General features: G+C 39.8%; 2 protein-coding genes across 10 annotated transcripts in view; both read right to left on the bottom strand.

Annotated features, from left to right (window-relative positions):
- LOC118400937 (membrane-associated guanylate kinase, WW and PDZ domain-containing protein 2-like) overlaps positions 1-18,313 on the bottom strand; it is a 230,215-nt gene that overhangs the window by 97,871 nt on the left and 114,031 nt on the right. The window lies entirely within an intron of this gene.
- Positions 5,076-14,760, bottom strand: LOC118400938 (uncharacterized). 2 transcript variants are annotated; one of them, XM_035797981.2, is made up of 4 exons: positions 9,047-14,760; positions 8,296-8,341; positions 7,433-7,621; positions 5,076-5,859 (listed from the first exon to the last, which is right to left on the bottom strand). In XM_035797981.2, exons 1-4 carry the CDS (start codon positions 9,184-9,186, stop codon positions 5,842-5,844), a joined length of 393 nt encoding a protein of 130 aa, XP_035653874.1. In that variant the 5' UTR covers positions 9,187-14,760; the 3' UTR covers positions 5,076-5,841. The 2 variants fall into 2 exon arrangements, with proteins under 2 accessions (XP_035653874.1, XP_035653873.1); XM_035797980.2 differs by having other exon boundaries at positions 5,076-5,653.

The raw sequence follows: 18,313 nt of genomic DNA, 5'->3' as shown, positions 1-18,313 counted from the left end.
TGTTTGTTTGTGAGTGATTGTTTATTGTATTTTCGGTCCGTTATTGTGTGCTCGTGATGTTATTTTGTACATTTGTCATTTTGAGTAAATGTACGTTGATTACTCATATTTGCTGTCCTGCGCCTGACTTTCTACACCAGCTACACACAGGGCCCTTACAGTGGTAGCTGGCTAGTAGCAGTGACTAAAGTTCATGGGCCTCATTTATAAAAGCTGCTTATGCACCAATTATGCCCTAAAACATGCATGCACCAATTTTTACGCAAAAGTTGACATTTATAAAAACTGAACTTGATGTGAGAATGTGCTTATCCCCCCACAAACTTTAGACCATGCATACTCAGTTTCTAGTGGTTTAAGTATTTTTTCTTCTTCTTTGCTTTCTAAAATAATTTGAAATCTATTTCCGATAATTTATTTCATTTCGATGACCATTGCAGAATAAATTACTCACCTTTTCTGACTGTGATGGTTTCATACTTGTGAAATAGCCAATAGGCCTACAAGTTAGGATATGCTACCATTCGTCCCATCTCTAATTTATTTGGACCCACTTCACAGTATTAAATAAATAAGCTACTGGTATTTAGAGTATTATGTTCTATACTATCCGTTCCGAAGCGCAGTTTTGCAGTAGAATAAAGAGTTCACCTCTATTTGTCTGTAGGCTTTTGTCTGAATACTGTAAATGTAAAATTTAGGAGCAGCCTTGACAATATTTAATTTATAAACATAATACATACACTGAGTATACAAACATTAAAAGCACCTGCTCTTTCCATATCATAGACTAACCAGGTGAATCAGGTGCAATCCACTTCAATCAGTGTAGATGAAGGGGAAGAAACAGGTTAAAGAAGGATTTTTAAGCCTTGAGACAATTGAGAAATTGATTGTGTATGTGTACCATTTAGCCAGGGTGAATGGGTGAAACAAAAAAATGTAAGTGCATTTGAAAACAGGGTTTATAAAACGGTAGTAGGTGCCAGACGCAACAGTTTGTGTTAACTGCAATGCTGCTGGGTTTTCATCACTCAAAGTTTCCCATGTGTATCAAAAGGGTTTCAACACAAAGGACATCCAGCCAATTTGATAAAACTGTGAACATTAAATCATCATGGGCCAGCATTCCTGTGGAACAGCTTTCGACCACTTGTCCAGAGTCCATTTGATTCGCAATTGATGAAACTGAGTCCATTAGGCTGTTCTGGCACTGTTCTGAGGAAGGGGTGGGGGGGTGCAACTCAATAATATTTTTTCAGTGTATATCATAACCATTGCACCTTTTCTGTCCATGATTAGTTCATGTTACTAATACCAGCCATACAACAAATTACAATGAAAGTTTATCTCTCTTTTAATTAGGCCTATTAGAGACTATTATAATTTAAAGTTTTTGCTCTATGCATCCTAAAGGGAGTGCGGGTGATAAGATACAGTAGTGATTTAACAGATGAACAGACAGTTGATATTTTGCATTGAAATAGGCTACTGTAGGCTAGTTTACAATGTTTCGAGCAGTGCAGCATATTTAGGTTCAGGAGAAAATAAATGCAAAACATTAAATCCAAATAAACTATTTACAGGTCCACAACAATGTGTAATTGTTTTAGTGTTTTAGAAATGGGCATATACAGCAAAGGTCATTGCAAAACGTAACATTTTGCTAACACCTCCAAAGACATTTGATCAAGTTCACCATTAAAACCTTTAAGGATTTGACCCTTTTTTTATTTATTTTTAATTTCGACAGATTACATTTTTTCTCAGCCATATTTAAGCCATATTCAAAATTGAATTCAAAACTGATTACTGAAATTATCTGATTCATAAGTTGATGTTGTAACGTTAGTTGCTAGCGGCTAAAAATGTTAACTTTGTTGAATCTAACCAAACTCTCCACTGTACGTAGCTAGCTAGTTAGCTACATTAGCTAATTTAAACTATTCTTTAAAATCACATATAATAGCATAAAGCAGCGACTGTCTATTTTTTTTTACCTTGATCATCGGTATTAGCTAGTCTTTGGCCTTATCTCCAATATTATTTGAAGTCTCATCACAAAATCATATATAGAAGTGTCCAGGCAATGTTGTTCTGCACTAAGATGGCTGTTGACTGATGTTGCAGCATCTTAGCCTGATTTATCCAGACTTTCTGGCAATTGTGTAATCAGGGCCGGTTCCAGGAATAAGTGACATAAGAAGTCGCTTAGGGCCCCCGGCCGGTAGGTGGCCCGACCCAAAACAGAGATTTTTGTGGGGTCTCAACTTTCTATTTCATTTTATAATCAATACAAAACATACACATACAAACAACAACATCATACAAACATGAACTACATCACACCTGCCCAGACCCACTGCCACACACCCCCATCTCCAGTGCCCGCATCACTTTCTGTGAAACTGCAACATTTTGTTTCTCTCTGTAGCTCACGTATATAAATATTTTGATTTTTCCATTGTGTCAATGATGGCAGATTGATTGAGTTCCAAGTTTTTTTTATATACGTACATTTTAGCTAACTTTGGGGCAACAGGTAGCCTAGTGGTTCGAGCATTGGGCCAGTAACCAAAAGGTTGCTAGATCAAATCCCTGAGCAGTCAAGGCAAAAATATGCCGTTCTGCGCCTGAACAAGGCAGTTAACCCACTGTTCCTAGACCATCATTGTAAATAAGAATTAGTTCTTAACTGATTTGCCTAATTAAATAAAGGTAAAAAAAAATGTAAACTGTCTTTTCATTAGTTGCAACTTTCCCTCCATCTTGTGCCGGCCACTAGGTAGTTAGTCTCGCCAGTTAAGTAAACTTGTAGTAATCATGGCTGACTACCGATTGGGCACGTGCCCAGGGGCCCTGACCTCCAGGAGTACCAGTAAATAATCTGTCTATGTGCCCTTGAACAAGGATAAAAGCGTCTGCTAAATGACTAAAATGTCAAATATAGGTTTGGGGCCCCAAGACCAAATCTCACTTAGGGCCCCCAAAAGGCTAGAGCCGCCTCTGTGTATAATTCTTAAAGAACAGCTATTGAAATGCAAGCAAAATGTGGTGAGACCAGTTTCAGAAATTATTACAATATCAAACATAAGAAAATATAATATTTCACTCAAGTCAAACTTACCAGCATGATTGTAATACAGTCACCAGTACTATTCATATTAACCTACTCGACCTCCTCAGCACAAACAAGAATACCACATTGTTAAATGTGGTAGCTGCAAGCTGTCTGTGTTTACATCCCTCTCAGTCCAATAACCAAACACGGCTATAGTAGAAGGAGAGAAGTGACAAAAGAAATGGTGGGGGGACTAGGTGGATGTTCAGATCTACTGGAGTGTTACCCTCCTGTAGCTTATCAACCAGCTAGTTATTAGAATCAGTTGCACTAGACTAGGGTTTTAGAAAACCTACAAGACGGTATCTCTCCAGGAGAGCCCTGTATCAGATCATGCAGGATCTTGTATTGATTCCGTCTTCTTATGGTCATCCTCATCGTGGTACTCGGGGGCATGATTGGTGTCACACATTTTCAGCCCCAGCTAACACACCTGATTAAACAAATTGCATTCAGAGAACTAGAGTTCCCAATCTATAGGATAGACTGTCACCACGATCACCTGAAAAACATAAATAGTGTCACGATTACTTCGTTTGCAAATTGGAGCAACACTGAAACTTTTTTTTAAACGACAAATATAGCAAACAGGTACACGTTACAAACATCCATTAAAGTATAGCCAATGTGTTCACAGAGTTGGATCATGTCGACATACAGTGTGGTTGCTAGGGAGAGGTGACATAGGGAATGTGATTAGTCTAGATAGAACAGCATTTCTTAATCCTGGTCCTGTGGACCCAAATGGGTGCACATTTCTTGTTTTTGCCCTAGCACAGAAATGATCCACATATCATCAAGTGTTGATGATTTTAATCTGGTGTGTAGTGCTACTGCAAAAAAAAGGGTACATCTTCCTTCACTGTCCCTGTGCCACACATACAGGAATGTGGTTGAGCAAGCAGAGCATGAGTCCCACGAGGGCACAGGCTAGTCGAGAGCACAAATGAACTTGAGATTTTTAAGTGTGACTTTGAGTGAGCAGAACATCGTCCTAAATTGTACATAAAGAACTGTAAGCAAAGAAACGTGGTTCAAATGTGTAAAATAAAATAAAAAGTAACGCATTAAATTGTCCACATAGGCTCTGCTCGCTCTTCTCTCTAGACTCTGTGTTTGCTCGCACAATGATGTTTCATCTTTCATCTCGTGCGCGTTCTACTTTTTAAATTGGATTTGACACCATACAATCCGACCTGTCAAGTTTTCGCTCTCAATTTCTCAAATTGCTCTTTCTCAAGCCTTGCTAACTTTGGGTTTGGATTTCAGGCTGATGGGGGACAGGCTTAAAGGTGGGTCACTTTCACTGGTGTGATGGACAAATTCTTTCCAGTCCAGTGTTGTGATTGGCTATTACGAGCCGTCAACTTATTCGGCTTCCGCAATAAGTGCTGAATGACTTGGGAAACTCAGCAGCTTGATAACCAAATAAATTCTAATACTTGCACTTTAAAAAAAATATTTAACCTTCATGTAACTAGGCAAGTCAGTTAAGAACAAATTCTTATTTTATAATGACGGCCTACTAGGGAACAGTGGGTTAACTGTTCAGGGGCAGAACGACAGATTTTCACCTTGTCAGCTCAGGGATTCGACCCAGTAACCTTTCAGATACGGGCCCAACGCTCTAACCACTTGGCTACCTGCTGCCCTGAGTACAATAACTTGAGTTCAGTGGAATCTACTTGCTAAAGTTAGCTAGCTAATTACTTGTTAGCCAGCAACCTTCGTCTGTAAAACGAAAAGCAGACAAGTCATCTCTTGTACACACAAAACAAGTCCACCAATTGCAGGCAGGAGCCAATATTTTGGGTATTAAGCCCAAGGACACACACACAGCACATTGGGGATTTTAAATTAAAGGAAGACACAAAATAAAGAATCTTCTGCCTGCTAGTATATAACCAGTCTCAAATAATAGATTGTAAACTGACATAGGATTAACCAGCTAAACTAGGTTAACATGTCAGAATCAGCTTTATTCTGCAAATATATGTGCATGTACAGAACTCTATAAAATGGTGCTGCAACAATAAACATAATATACAGACAGACGATAAACAGAATATACAGAATTAAAAATATATAGATGCAGATTGTCCACAGATCCACATACAGTAAGTACACAATGAACACTTTAAGCTACATTATAAAATGTGCAGTACTGAGATGATCATGCAGGGCGCATAGTTTATGGATGAATAGTGCAAAATCCATGGATGACAGGATTATCGCAGACCAGGTGGCCGGTTGGTCAGGGCCACGGAAGAAACTGTTCAGGTGGTGGGAGGTTTTGGTCATGATTGACCTGAACCGTTTGCCAGAAGAGAGTCTTTGGAAGAGGGGGCGAAAGGGGTCGGCGATGATTTTTCCTGCGCGCTTCCTTGCCCTGGAGTCGTGCAGGACATCGATGGAGGGCAGGTGGCACCCAATGAACCTCTCAGCAGACTGGACAATCCATTGCAGTGATAGAGGTGGTGAGGATAGACTCAATGATGGTCGTTTAGAACTGAAACAGCATCCAAAGGAGGACTGAGGACAAAACAACACATTCACCATACATTTCACTGAGGAAAACATTTGTTTTATAGTGATTGTCTGATTGGGAACTACGATTGTCAATTACAGAATCCCAAATTATTTTGATTTGGCATTGACAGTTTTATTGCATACAGTCAGTAATACAGAAGTCAAATCGCATATCATCAGATCAGATGTTATCAGCATGCCAGAAACATCTGTAGAAAGAGCACAAGTAGAAGAAAGATGTGAGTGCAAACAGAACAGATGTACACTATATGACCAAAAGTATGTGGACACCTGCTCGTCAAACATCTCATTCCAAAATCATGGGCATTATTATGGAGTTGGTCCCCCCTTTGCTGCTATAACAGCCTCCACTCTTCCAGGAGCTTTCCACTAGATGTTGGAAGATTGCTGCTGGGACTTGCTTCCATTCAGCCACAAGAGCATTTGTGAGGTTGAGCACTGATGCTGGGTGATTTGGCCTGGTTCGCAGTCGCCGTTCCAATTCATCCCAAAATAGTTTGATGGAATTGATGTCAGGGCTCTGTGCAGGCCAGTCAAGAGCTTCCATACCAATCTCGGCAAACCAATTCTGTATGGACCTCGCTTTGTGGACGGGGCATTGTCATGTTGAAACAGGAACGGGCCTTCCCCAAACTGTTGACACAAAGTTGGAAGCACAGAATTGCCTAGAATGTCATTGTATGCTGTAGAATTAAGATGTCCCTTCACTGGAACTAAGGGGCCTAGGCCAAACCATGAAAAACAGCTCCAGACCATTCTTCCTCCTCCACCAAACTTTACAGTTGGCACTATGCATTGGGGCAGGTAGCGTTCTCCTGGCATCCACCAAACCCAGATTTGTCCGTCGGACTGCCAGATGGTGAAGCGTGATTCATCACTCCAGAAAACCTGTTTGTTAGGCTTGTGTGCGGCTGCTTGGCCATGGAAACCCATTTCATAAAGCTCCTGACAAATAGTTATTGTGCTGACTTTGCTTCCAGAGGCAGTTTTGAACTCGGTAGTGAGTGTTGCAACCAAGGGCAGACAATTTTTACATGCTTCAGCACTCGGGGGTCCCGTTCTGTGAGCTTGTGTGGCCTACCACTTCGCGGCTGAGCCATTGTTGCTCCTAGACGTATCCACTTCACAATAACAGCACTTACAGTTGACTAGAGCAGCTCTAGCAGGGCAGAAATTTGACGAATGGACTTGTTGGAAAAGTGGCATCCTATGACGGTGCCACGTTGAAAGTCACTGAGCTCTTTAGTAGGGCCATTCTACTGCCAATGTTTCTCTACGGAGATTGCATAGCTGTGTGCACAATTATATACACCTGTCAGCAATGGGTATGGCTGAAATATTCGAATCCACAAATTTGAAGGGGTGTCCACATACATTTGTATATATAGTATATCATGCAACATAAGTTTCCCCCTAAAACAATGGCATGAGCTTTGTCCCAATTAATCTCTGCTCAACCCCTCTCTACACTCATCCTTCTCAAAACCCATTGGAGGAGGTCTGAGGCGAGGAATCTTGGGTCATCTCCTCCAATGGGGTTTTAGGAGGAGGCACGATGGTCAGTGCTTGCATCCTTAGCTCTCTTTAAGAATTTGAGAGTGGCTACATTTCTCCAGGCCAATCCCTCAGCGTTTTACCGAAACAGGGGCAGGGAAAAAACTTTTTTATTGTTTCAACTGCTGATTGCCACTTTAAGGAACATATAAATGAGCATACAAGTATGTTTAAGCGTACATGACTGTTGAGAGGGTGGTGCCATACCTGTAGCTCCCAGGTGCAGCAGAGCTGACACACTAAAGATGAAGTTGCAGCAGATGTCTTGAACACCCTGCGGCAGTTTTTCAGACAGTGGTAGCGATGGAAGGTGTCCCAGGTACAGTTTGTGGCCAAGTCACCTCCCTCAGAACCAGTGAAGATCTCCAGGTTCTTAAAGCGGGACGTTAGCATAATCTATAGAGAGGGCAGAACAATACAGGAAATGGAATTAGATTTAGTATGGTGTTAAAATCATTGTAGACATTGGTAAAAAGGTAAACAAAGTAAGGCACTGGAGTTTTTATAGAAGGTGGAGTGAAACATACTGTCCATTGCCAGTCAAAAGTTTGGATACACCTACTCATTCTAGGGTTTTTTTCCTCCTTTTTTCTACAATGTAGAATAATAATAAAGACATCAAAACTATGAAATAATAACAATATGGATTCATGTAGTAACCAAAAATGTGTTTTATATTTGAGATTCTTCAAAGTAGCCTCCCTTTGCCTTGATGACAGCTTTGCACAATCTTGGCATTCTCTCAACCAGCCTCATGAGGTAGTCCCCTGGAGTGCATTTCAATTAACAGGTAGGGGTGGTATACAGAAGATAGCCCTATTTGGTAAAAGACCAAGTCCATATTATGGCAAGAACAGCTCAAATAAGCAAAGATAACTGTTTAACACTTTTTTGGTTACTACATGATTACATATGTGCTATTTCATAGTTTTGATGACTTCACTATTATTCTACAATGTAGAAGATAGTAAAAATAAAGAAAAACCCTTGCATGAGTAGGTGTGTTCAAACTTTTGACTGGTACTGTATGTGCTGAGATGTGTAAGGCATGAGATGAGTTGGTGACTCACTGGTCCAAACTTGGTGTCCTCTGCCTCGCTGTTCTCCTGAGAACAACTGTAGTGAGAGAGAGGACAATAAGATGTCACAAAGTTCAATTGGAGTTTAAATGTTTTAAGATCTTAATGTTTCATTCAAGAAAACAGTTTATTTTAAGACTGTTTATTTTAAGGCTATATCAAAAAGGCAATTGGCCAAATAATTCAAAACGCACGATGTGGAACAGGACTGAGCTGAGCTGTAGGACAATACTGCAGTAAAAGAGGGATGCTGACACTCAGATTTTTCACATTAAAATGTATGTCAAACAAAAACCAATGATTTCAAAGTGGAACAAACCATACAACTTCTACGTTTGTTTGACATACATTTTAAAGTGAACAATCTGAGTCTTAGCTTCACTCTCCTACTGTGGAATTGCCCTGTACCAATTCACGCCACTTGTCAGTCAGCATGCCTGCTGTCATTTCATGCCCAACCCACCTCGTAATAGAGAGCTATCCATCCTATACATTTTCACTTCATCTCTTACCTACACTAATCATATTGTTTAGCAATGACTATCACATACATTCAGTATAGAGCAATCTTTCTAACCAATAGATAGCAGCTGGTCATCATCCTCTCTACGTGACACTACGTCTTATGTCTTATGTCTATGTCTTATGCACAATGCCTTCATACAGCGTCAAAGAAATTAGAGGAACTCTCAGTACCACTAATGATTAAGTTACATGGGCGATTGGTGGATGTCATGGTTACCTGCAGAAAGTCCCCAGAGTGCTGTACATAGAGGAGAGCCAAGGTACCCTACTTGGAACAGAATGGACTCCTGTATCTCCTGTTTCTGTCAGCTGAGCAGAGAACTTCACCATCATATAATAGCAGTGGCAATGCGTCATTCAGGGCAGGTGGGGCAGAGCCTCCCAAGTTGAGCCCCACCTGTTTTGCATGTTATTTTGGCATTAATACATGTCACATATCAGTTTGCAAAAAACGTAAAAAATATATATTAAAAAAATTATCATTTAGTTAAAGCCACATACAAACATAAAATACGGAATGTAGGGGTTGGTAATATTCTCTAGTTGGCTCAGTGTTCTGTCACTCATGGGGACACTACATCACCGCTAAATCTATGGGTAGAGCTTGAAAATTCATGCCATAGACTTATATTAGAAGTACCCATCATTGGCCATAGATAAAATATCTACCGTCGCTTTGATTGGACTGATCATGTCAACATTTTACTTTCAAAATCTTAGCTAGCAAGCTAGACAAGCAATTGTCATCATGCATGAAGTCGGCAATCTACTGGCAAATTCTTTTAAACCCTTGTCATATTAAGAGATTATAGATAAAACTTATCGGTGCTCATCGGCCATAAACATTACACAACAAGTTGGAAGGTTTGAAGACATTGGCCATGCTGTCAATCAGATTGTACCTCAATGTATGCTGTAAGCAGTTTACTATACTGGCTATTATTTGGTTCAGAGCCTGACCTCTCTTGGCACCCCCTCCACTTCAAATCACTGACCTCTTCCCCAATAGGGGTCTTCCCTGTCTGATCTCAACCTTGCCCCCCTCGTCTGCCACCCATTCATGCTGGTCTTCCAAGTCCTCCTCCTCTAATAAAATCCCCTCTCAACTTAGGTACAACACTCTTAGAAAATGAAACCACCTCGGGTTTGCTTAAACCACAAGGTGTAACATTAGCTAGCTAATTAATTTTCTCTAATGTTAGTTAGCTAACTAAAGTTAGCTAGTTAGCATCCTACCTAATTGATGTTCCTTTCCATATCAATAGCTTGCTTTAATAACAGAATAACTACTTACTATAATTTCAATATTGAAATCATAGTTGATTATCTAGCTAGTTGGTTATCTAGTTTCTCTACTGAAAAACTGTTGAACTTACCTCTTTATTATTGTCAGTGATCACTCACCTTTCCCCGTTCCCTTTCATCTCTATGGGCAAAAATCCGGTTAGAGAGCTGTCAAACAGTGTTTGGTCTAAAAACCTGACCAATTGAGTTTCAGTAGACTACTACAGGCTATGTTCATTGGCTAGAATTTCCCCCTTGTTATAAAAGTATAGTAAGCAGTTGTGAGAGCAAATGGATTTTGGTGTGAGAAGGAGAAAAGTCATCCATGTGGGGACGTGGCGTATTTGTGAGTGTGCAGTAATTTTCGAATCTTGACATAATTCTCTACGCTTGTCACACCCTGATCAGTTTCACCTGTCCTCGTTATTGTCTCCACCCCCTCCAGGTGTCGCATGTTTTCACCAGTGTATTTATCCCTGTGTTTCCTGTCTCTCTGTGTATGTTAGTCAAGTCAACCAGAGTGTTTTTCCTGGGTTCCTTTTGCTATTCTCTTTTTGATAGTCCTCCCGGTTTTGACCCCTGCCCGACTCTGGACTTCTTTCCCGCCTGCCTGATCATCCTGCCTGGTCTGACCTTGATTCTGCCTTCCCTTCGGTACTTTTTGGGACTCTGACCTGGTTTTGACCCTTTTGCCTGTCCACGACCATTCTCTTGCCTTGCCCTATTGGATTAATAAATATTGTAAAACTCTAACCATCTGCCTCCTGTGTCTGCATCTGGGTCTCGCCTTGTGTCTTTATAGTACGAACTGGCCATGACAGACCCAGCAAACTTGGACCCCCACCCGGCCACACTGGGTAGCACAGAGCAACACTTTAAGGGGCATTCCACTAATGATGGCGCTGACTAGGGAAATGTTCCCACTGTTCTAGCAGGTAGCTGGACAATAGACTTGCCTAGATGGAGGGTAGGTGGAGAATTATATTGTCAAATGTATTTCTCAGTCAAGTATTATCATTATTATTATTATTATGTATTACATCCGACCATGATTGGGAGTCCCATAGGCGACATACAATTGGCCCAGTGTTTCTCTCCCTCTAAAAACAGAAATAAATGTTTTGGCCTATACCAATATTATTTTGGCCTTTATTCAGATTACATTAACTTTCGTAAAAACATTTTTTTTACATAAAGCTGAGGGACTACCTCATTCATGGCTTTGGCTCAAGTACCAACATTCTTTCTGATATCTTTAATAAATAGATGTTTTGGTAATCATGACTTGGACACCATGTACAGTATTATAATAGCCCGTCTGTATTTTGATACTTTGTGGATGGGGCCTACCCAGTTGCGCAGCTGTTTAAGTCACCACATTGCAATGCAATGCTAAATGCGTTGCTACAGTTACCCGTGCTGGCAGCCACCGGGAGACCCAAGAGGCAGCTTTTATATTTTATTTAGAATCCTCCAATCCTCTATATGTACAGTAATTATTGGTGGAGAGTCACGTCATATTGTTTGATATACTGTAGGCCTACCGTAGGCCACATGAGACTCACTACATTTACATTTACATTTAAGTCATTTAGCAGACGCTCTTATCCAGAGCGACTTACAAAGTAAATGTGCTGTTAAAAGTGGTGTAGGTCTTATTTATTTAAAGAGCATATTGAAGTTAGAAGCAATAGGATTTGAAGCTTTAGCCTACAAATATTTTAGCACTGTTTCCTGCTGCTCTGAGACAAGTATGGGGACTGGTCTTGATAAATCAATGAGATTTTTATTTTGACTGAATCTCTGTTTGGATATTGGTTAGACTAAAAATGATGGTGTAGAAATGTTATGCTCTTAGTGTAACCTTTATTTAACTAGGTAAGTTCGTTAAGAAGCCTACAAGGAACCAAGGTCTCCCGCATTGCCTGCTGATGATACAGGGATTCTTTCGCTAAATAGCCCAGTACTGTGTTGCCTACTTCCGATCATCATGTTGTACAGCGCCATATTTTTAGTTCCATCCTAATGGAAACACAGAGGGATTTTTGTTTTTCTTGGAATATAAACACCAATACCAATTAATCAAATTAAACCCAAACTCTAAAAGTAATTGGAAAGGTAGATACAAATTATTTGTGACATTGTGGTAAAGAATGTAAATGCGATATAAATAAGATGCTGTGTTTTTATTTATAGTAGTGATGGACAGCTTGTGGCATTTTGAAAAAAGCTTTTCAAACACTTGTTGCCCGATTATCAGGACAATAGACTCTTTATAGCCCGGCAATTGTAGGTGTGAACATTCCCCTACCTGCAATGTATTCGATGCTAAAGTACTCTGAAGTGTTACATTTCAAACTCAAAATAGAGGTACAAGAATTTCTTCATAAACATCTAGATGCCTTCATTAATAAAATCACTAGAAAAAAAGACCATCAAAATCTAGATGGTTATTTAAACTACATTTTAGTTGCACTTCCACCAAGCTCCACGACAACGGGAAAATCTTGCAGAGATGATAAATGTATTTGTTGCATTGTAGTATCGTCAATTTCTCTAGCCAAAACATCTTGATGGCCTCAAACGTTTGGACACACCTACTCATTCCAGGGTTTTTCTTTATTTTTACTATTTTCTACATTGTGGAATAATAGTGAATACATCTCAACTATGAAATAAAACATATGGAATCAGTTAAGAACAAATTCATAATTACAAGGACAGCCTACTCCTTCCTCCCCAGCAGGGTATTGAACCCCAGTCTCCCGCATGCCCACATGACATGGGGATTATTTAGCTAAATAGTCCAGCACTGTAGCCCACTCCTGACCTTCAAGTTGTACAGCACCATATTTTCCATTCAATCCTAACGGAAACCCAACTAATTTTTCTTGGAGTAGAAACACCATAATATTAATCTAATTAATTAAGCAACATTTCTTAAAATCAGTCCCATATACTATGTTCGTACAAATTTTTTAAATCTCTTACAGCCACTATTAAAGGCTGTCAAATGATTCTCAAAGATGCCCTCTGGTTGTCAAACTAGCACTAACGAGCATTAATAGTACCAGTCGTTGGCACTTAAATAATGTGCCATAGAATTATGCGGCACCACGCAAGCTGTGCTGGAGTGCGCTACAACTTTTAAAGGACAAACCACTGCACACATCGATCTTTCTCTCTCTTCCACATATCAGTACTTACAATATATCAATACATCAACACATGCTACACTGTTTCATCAACCATACACTCAAGGCATACACGCACCATTGACAAGCTTTCCAACCAGATGTAATGATGAGTTCAATGTACAATCTCCTAGGTGCAACTGAGTAAACACCACCTCTTCCTTTAATCTGACCTTTGAATCTTTGTCCACCGACCTTTATTTGGAGAGCATATAACTTCTTATGGGTACCTGGGACGGTAGTGTCCCACCTGGCCAACATCCAGTGAAATTGCAGGGAGCGAAATTCAAAAACACTCAATTCAAATATTTTACATTCTTCAAAATATATTTGTTATACATCAAAATAAATCTTAACTTCTTGTTAATCCAGCCGCTGTGTCAGATTTCAAAAAGGCTTTACGGCGAAAGCATACCAGGCGATTATCTGAGGACAGCGCCCAGCACACAAAACATTACATACCAGCCAAGTAGATTAGTCACAAAAGTCAGAAATAGTAATAAAATGTATAATTTACCTTTGATGATCGATAAAGTCCCTCAGTTTTGTTGGCGCGTTATGTTCAGTAATCCAATGGCTCAAAGACAGTTACAACAGGCAGACGAAAAATCCAAATAGTATCCGTAAAGTTTGTAGAAACATGTCAAATGATTTTTATAATCAATCGTCAGGTTGTTTTCAGCCTAAATAATCGATATTACTTCAACCGGACAATAGCGTCGTCAATATAAAGGCGCACTCTCGGTCATGCTCAGGAAACAGGTCTGGCGACTTCCCAGTGGTCTTACTCCCTCATTTTTCAGAATTACAAGCCTGAAACAATTTCTAAAGACTGTTGACATCTAGTGGAAGCCATAGGAAGTGCAATTTGAGTCCTAAGTCATGGGGTACTGTATAGGCATTCAATATAAAACTACAAACATAAATAAATCCCACTTCCTGGATAGATTTATCCCGAGTTTTGGTCTGCCATATCAGTTCTGTTATACTCACAGACATTATTTTAAACTTTAGATTTCTTTATTTTAAACTTTAGTTTTCTATCCAAATCTACCAATTATATGCATATCCTAGCTTCTGGGCCTGAGAAACAGGCAGTTTACTTTGGGCACACCTTTCATCCAGAGGTGAAAATAGTGCCCCCTACCCTAGTGAGGATAAATGCCGTCCCTTGGGCTCACTGTCCCACCTCTTCTGCCACACATCTATCTTTTCCGGTCATACTGTCTGAACTAACTTGACTGTGTATCAAGGTTCCCCAAATGTCTACATATTTAAATAATTATTCAGTTCATAAACTAGTTATGCAATTGTTAGACCTGTTAAGGAGCTGTACTATTTTGAAAAATAATCACTTCAGGCTGCCATGACAGTCATGTTGTTTTATGTCATTTTAAATAGTTATAGTGCACAGTAATAATGGTTGGTGGCAGGATATGTGGTATTATCAGACTCTCCCCCCCCCCCAAAGGAAATTAATACAAAAACCGATGTTTGTCTGAAGCTGAAAAAGACAGGAAAGTCAAAAGCTAATTTGACCTATGCACTGACAAGGCTTTTCAGGATAAACAGCTTGACTGCTGCTAGAGTACTGTAGCTTTATTGATCTACTGTATTTCAACAACAGATGTACTAACATTGGATGTGTTGATTAGGACTCAAACCTTCTCTCAAACAGCCTAACACATACTCTCAGAGTAGGTTTACCATATTAATGTATTTGTTAATGTAAATGTATTTTTTCATTTAAGACACACAGGAAATCTGCCATTTGGGAATCTGTTGAATGTTCCTAATCTAGATTTTTTTAAATCATTAATATTTTACATTTAACTAGGCAAGTCAATTCTTATTTACAATGATGGCCTACCCCGCCTAAACCCTAACCCGGATGACGCTGTGTCAATTGTGCGCCGCTCTATGGGACTCCCAATCACAGCCGGTTGTGATACAGCCTGGAATTGAACCAGGGTCTGTAGTGACGCCTCAAGCACTGAGATACAGTGCCTTAGACTGCTGAGCCACTCAGGAGCCCCTTGATATACACTACCATTCAAAAGTTTGGAGTCACTTAGAAATGTCCTTGTTTTTGAAAGAAAAGCACATTTTCTGTCCATTAAAATAACATCAAATTGATCAGAAATACAGTGTAGACTTTGTTAATGTTGTAAATGACTATTGTAGCTGGAAACGGCATATTTTGAACGCAATATCAACAGAGGCCCATTATCAGCAAACACCACACCTATGTTCCAATGTTGTGTATGTTAATCCAAGTTTATCATTTTAAAAGGCTAATTGATCATTAGAAAACCATTTTGCAATTATATTAGCACAGCTGAAAACGGTTGTTCTGATTAAAGAAGCAATACAACTGGTATTCTTTAGACTAGTTGACTATCTGGAGCATCAGCATTTGCGGGTTCGATTATAGGCTCAAAATGGCCAGAAACAAATACCTTTCTTCTGAAACTCCTCAATCTATTCTTGTTCTGAGAAATGAATGAAGGCTATTCCATGCGAGAAATTGCCAAGCAATTGAAGATCTCGTACAACGCTGTGTACTACGCCCATTACAGAACAGCGCAAAGTGGCTCTAACCAGAATAGAAATAGGAGTGGGAGGCCCTGGTGCACAACATGTGAACTTTCATGTGCCTTTATAACACACTTGTTTACCATCTGTAAATACAAATAAAATTGTTAAATTAAGAGCCTTCTTGGTTAAGCCACAGAAAGAGAGCAACTTTCACGCTAGCCATGATTGGCTGAGATGAATGAGTGGGCTGGACATCCCGAGAGAGGAGTTCTGATTGGTCTGCCATAGAAGCTCGTCAGTCTGTGTTGGTTATCCTGTTGAACACAGCTTTTTTTAAATGTATTGTGTAGTGGAGCTGCATAATTGTGGCTCTCCACTTTCTGGAGGATCATGTTTTGAAATCAGTGGAATTAGAATTTGATAGCTAAAGAGAAGGAGGAAACACCTGTCTCCTGATTACATCTTCCAACTAAGGGCAACCGGCATTCCTGACAGTGAGATGCCTCCATACACAATGATGTATACAGGTAAGATAGTCTAGCGATAGCTAGCTAACGTTACATTTTCAGATATTACATGTTTTCTAATTTTGACAGAAAGTGGTTTAATTTCAAGCTGAAGTGTACTGTTAGCTAGCTAGCTAACATTAGTTGGCTGGCTCCCTAGCTGATGTTAATATTAATTTCCCAGAGCCGTGTGCTGTTCTAGTTAGAGCCTAATGTTAGCTAGTTATCATTGAACATGGCTGGTTTGGTCCCAGCACTGTGGCATTGTTGGCACTGTTCATTTTTTTTAACTAGCTAACATTGGCTGGCTGGCTCGTTAGTTAACATAACGTGATCTGTGTACAACACCCGTTGAATTTGGCCGTTGTCAGTTAACATCGGAAAAAAGCGTAATGAAATTGTTGCCAGCAGAGCTGGTTAGGCTGTTTTCATGTTATCCAGAGGTAAACAAATCATTGGCCAGAGCGTCAAGTGTGCACTTCGAGAGTGAAGCGAGATGGGTGGGGCTAAAGCTTAGGATGAGAACGATGTTGATCAACTTTCAAAGCAGAATTACTTTCCCATTGTTCCTCAAATGCAATGTATGATATGCCATTTTGTAGCTCTGAGTCTCTACTTTTATATAATGTAACAAAAAACGTTTTTTCGCTTCATAAGACCGAATCCAGGTGGTGAGTCACATATGTTCATGCCTGTGTGTATGAGCACATGTGTGTATTTGCACACGTTTGTGTACAAATGAGTGGTGTGTGTGTATGTTTGTGTGTAAAAGAGTGTGTGCATATGTAAATATATTGGCACCCTTGCATTTAAATTATTTTTTCTAAAATAAGCTAAATAAATACAAATTACTAAATTAAGCATTCAAAGAAAGGAATACCCATGCTGTAAGGTTGCTTTAATGCCTCTGGTACTGGGGGCCTTGAAGGTCTGCAAGACCTCATAGTGTGTCTTCAATCAGAAGATTATCAAGGTATTTTGGAGTGCAAAGTCCAACCCAGTGTCCAGAAACTGGTTCTCTGTAGAAGGTTGTGGGTCTTTCAGCAGGACAACCACCTAAGCACACATCAAAAGGCACCCAGGAATGGTTCAATAATAAACACTGGACTGTTCTGGAGTGCCCAGAGATGAGTCCAGATCTGAATTCCATCAAAAACCCTCATGGCGAGATCTAAAAAAAAGCAGCTGGTGGAAGGCACCACTCAAACTTTGAAGAATTGGAGCAGTTTGCAGCTGAAGAGTGGGCCAAATTGCCAGTAGAAATAGTCCAGCAAGCTCATTGATGGCTGCAATAAGCATTTTTTTGCAGTTATATTAGCCAAAGGCTGTTTAACTAAGTATTATCTCCTGGGTGCAAATACATTTGTCCATGCCAATCCAATAGCAAAGTGTGGAGACCAAACGTTTTTACAATTTCAACATATTTCATAAGAAATAGGGAATTAGTTAAGCAAAGTGCAAGGGTGTCAATGTACCCATATGGAGAGATTGTTATATGATCTAGCTGAAACTTGTAAGTAATACATATGGCATCAAATACACATACAAGATCTGTAGTGGATTCTTGTAATATCTGACTTATATGGATGGGCAAGCTGTAGAAAAACAGAAATTTGGCAAATGTTGTATAAAAATCTTTTGAGAGACAAGTAAGGTCTTACATCTGTGGGAGTATGGCTTTCAGGACTGGCAAGCTATAGTAGAGAAGCCAGTGTTGCCTTGTGGGCTTTCTGGAATTTTGCTTTCAGTTACTGATCTTGAAATTCAAGCAATACTATCTGGAGGTTTTATAGACAGAAGGTGTATGCCAATTATCTGGGTTTAATGTACCATAGTGTGCATAACTTTTGGAATCAATCCGTAAAGTGGCCATCTGTCTGCACACTCCAAGTAACACACAGTGCATGTAGTTAGGGACCATTCCATTGATCAAATCAAACTTCGGTGAACCCAAAATGGCAG

Source organism: Oncorhynchus keta, chromosome 22, assembly GCF_023373465.1.
Source record: "Oncorhynchus keta strain PuntledgeMale-10-30-2019 chromosome 22, Oket_V2, whole genome shotgun sequence".
Lineage (NCBI taxonomy): Eukaryota > Metazoa > Chordata > Actinopteri > Salmoniformes > Salmonidae > Oncorhynchus > Oncorhynchus keta.
This window is presented reverse-complemented; position numbering and strand designations above follow the sequence as displayed.

Bases quoted from the DNA above. Each gene is read 5' to 3' on its own strand.
- LOC118400938 (XM_035797980.2), bottom strand. From the start codon at position 9,186: ATGACGCATTGCCACTGCTATTATATGATGGTGAAGTTCTCTGCTCAG. The intron at 7,622-8,295 runs GTGAGTCACCAA...CCCTCTCTATAG, and splicing joins AGGACACCAAGTTTGGACCA to ATTATGCTAACGTCCCGCTT. The intron at 5,654-7,432 runs GTATGGCACCAC...TTTTGTCCTCAG, and splicing joins GCTGCACCTGGGAGCTACAG to TCCTCCTTTGGATGCTGTTT.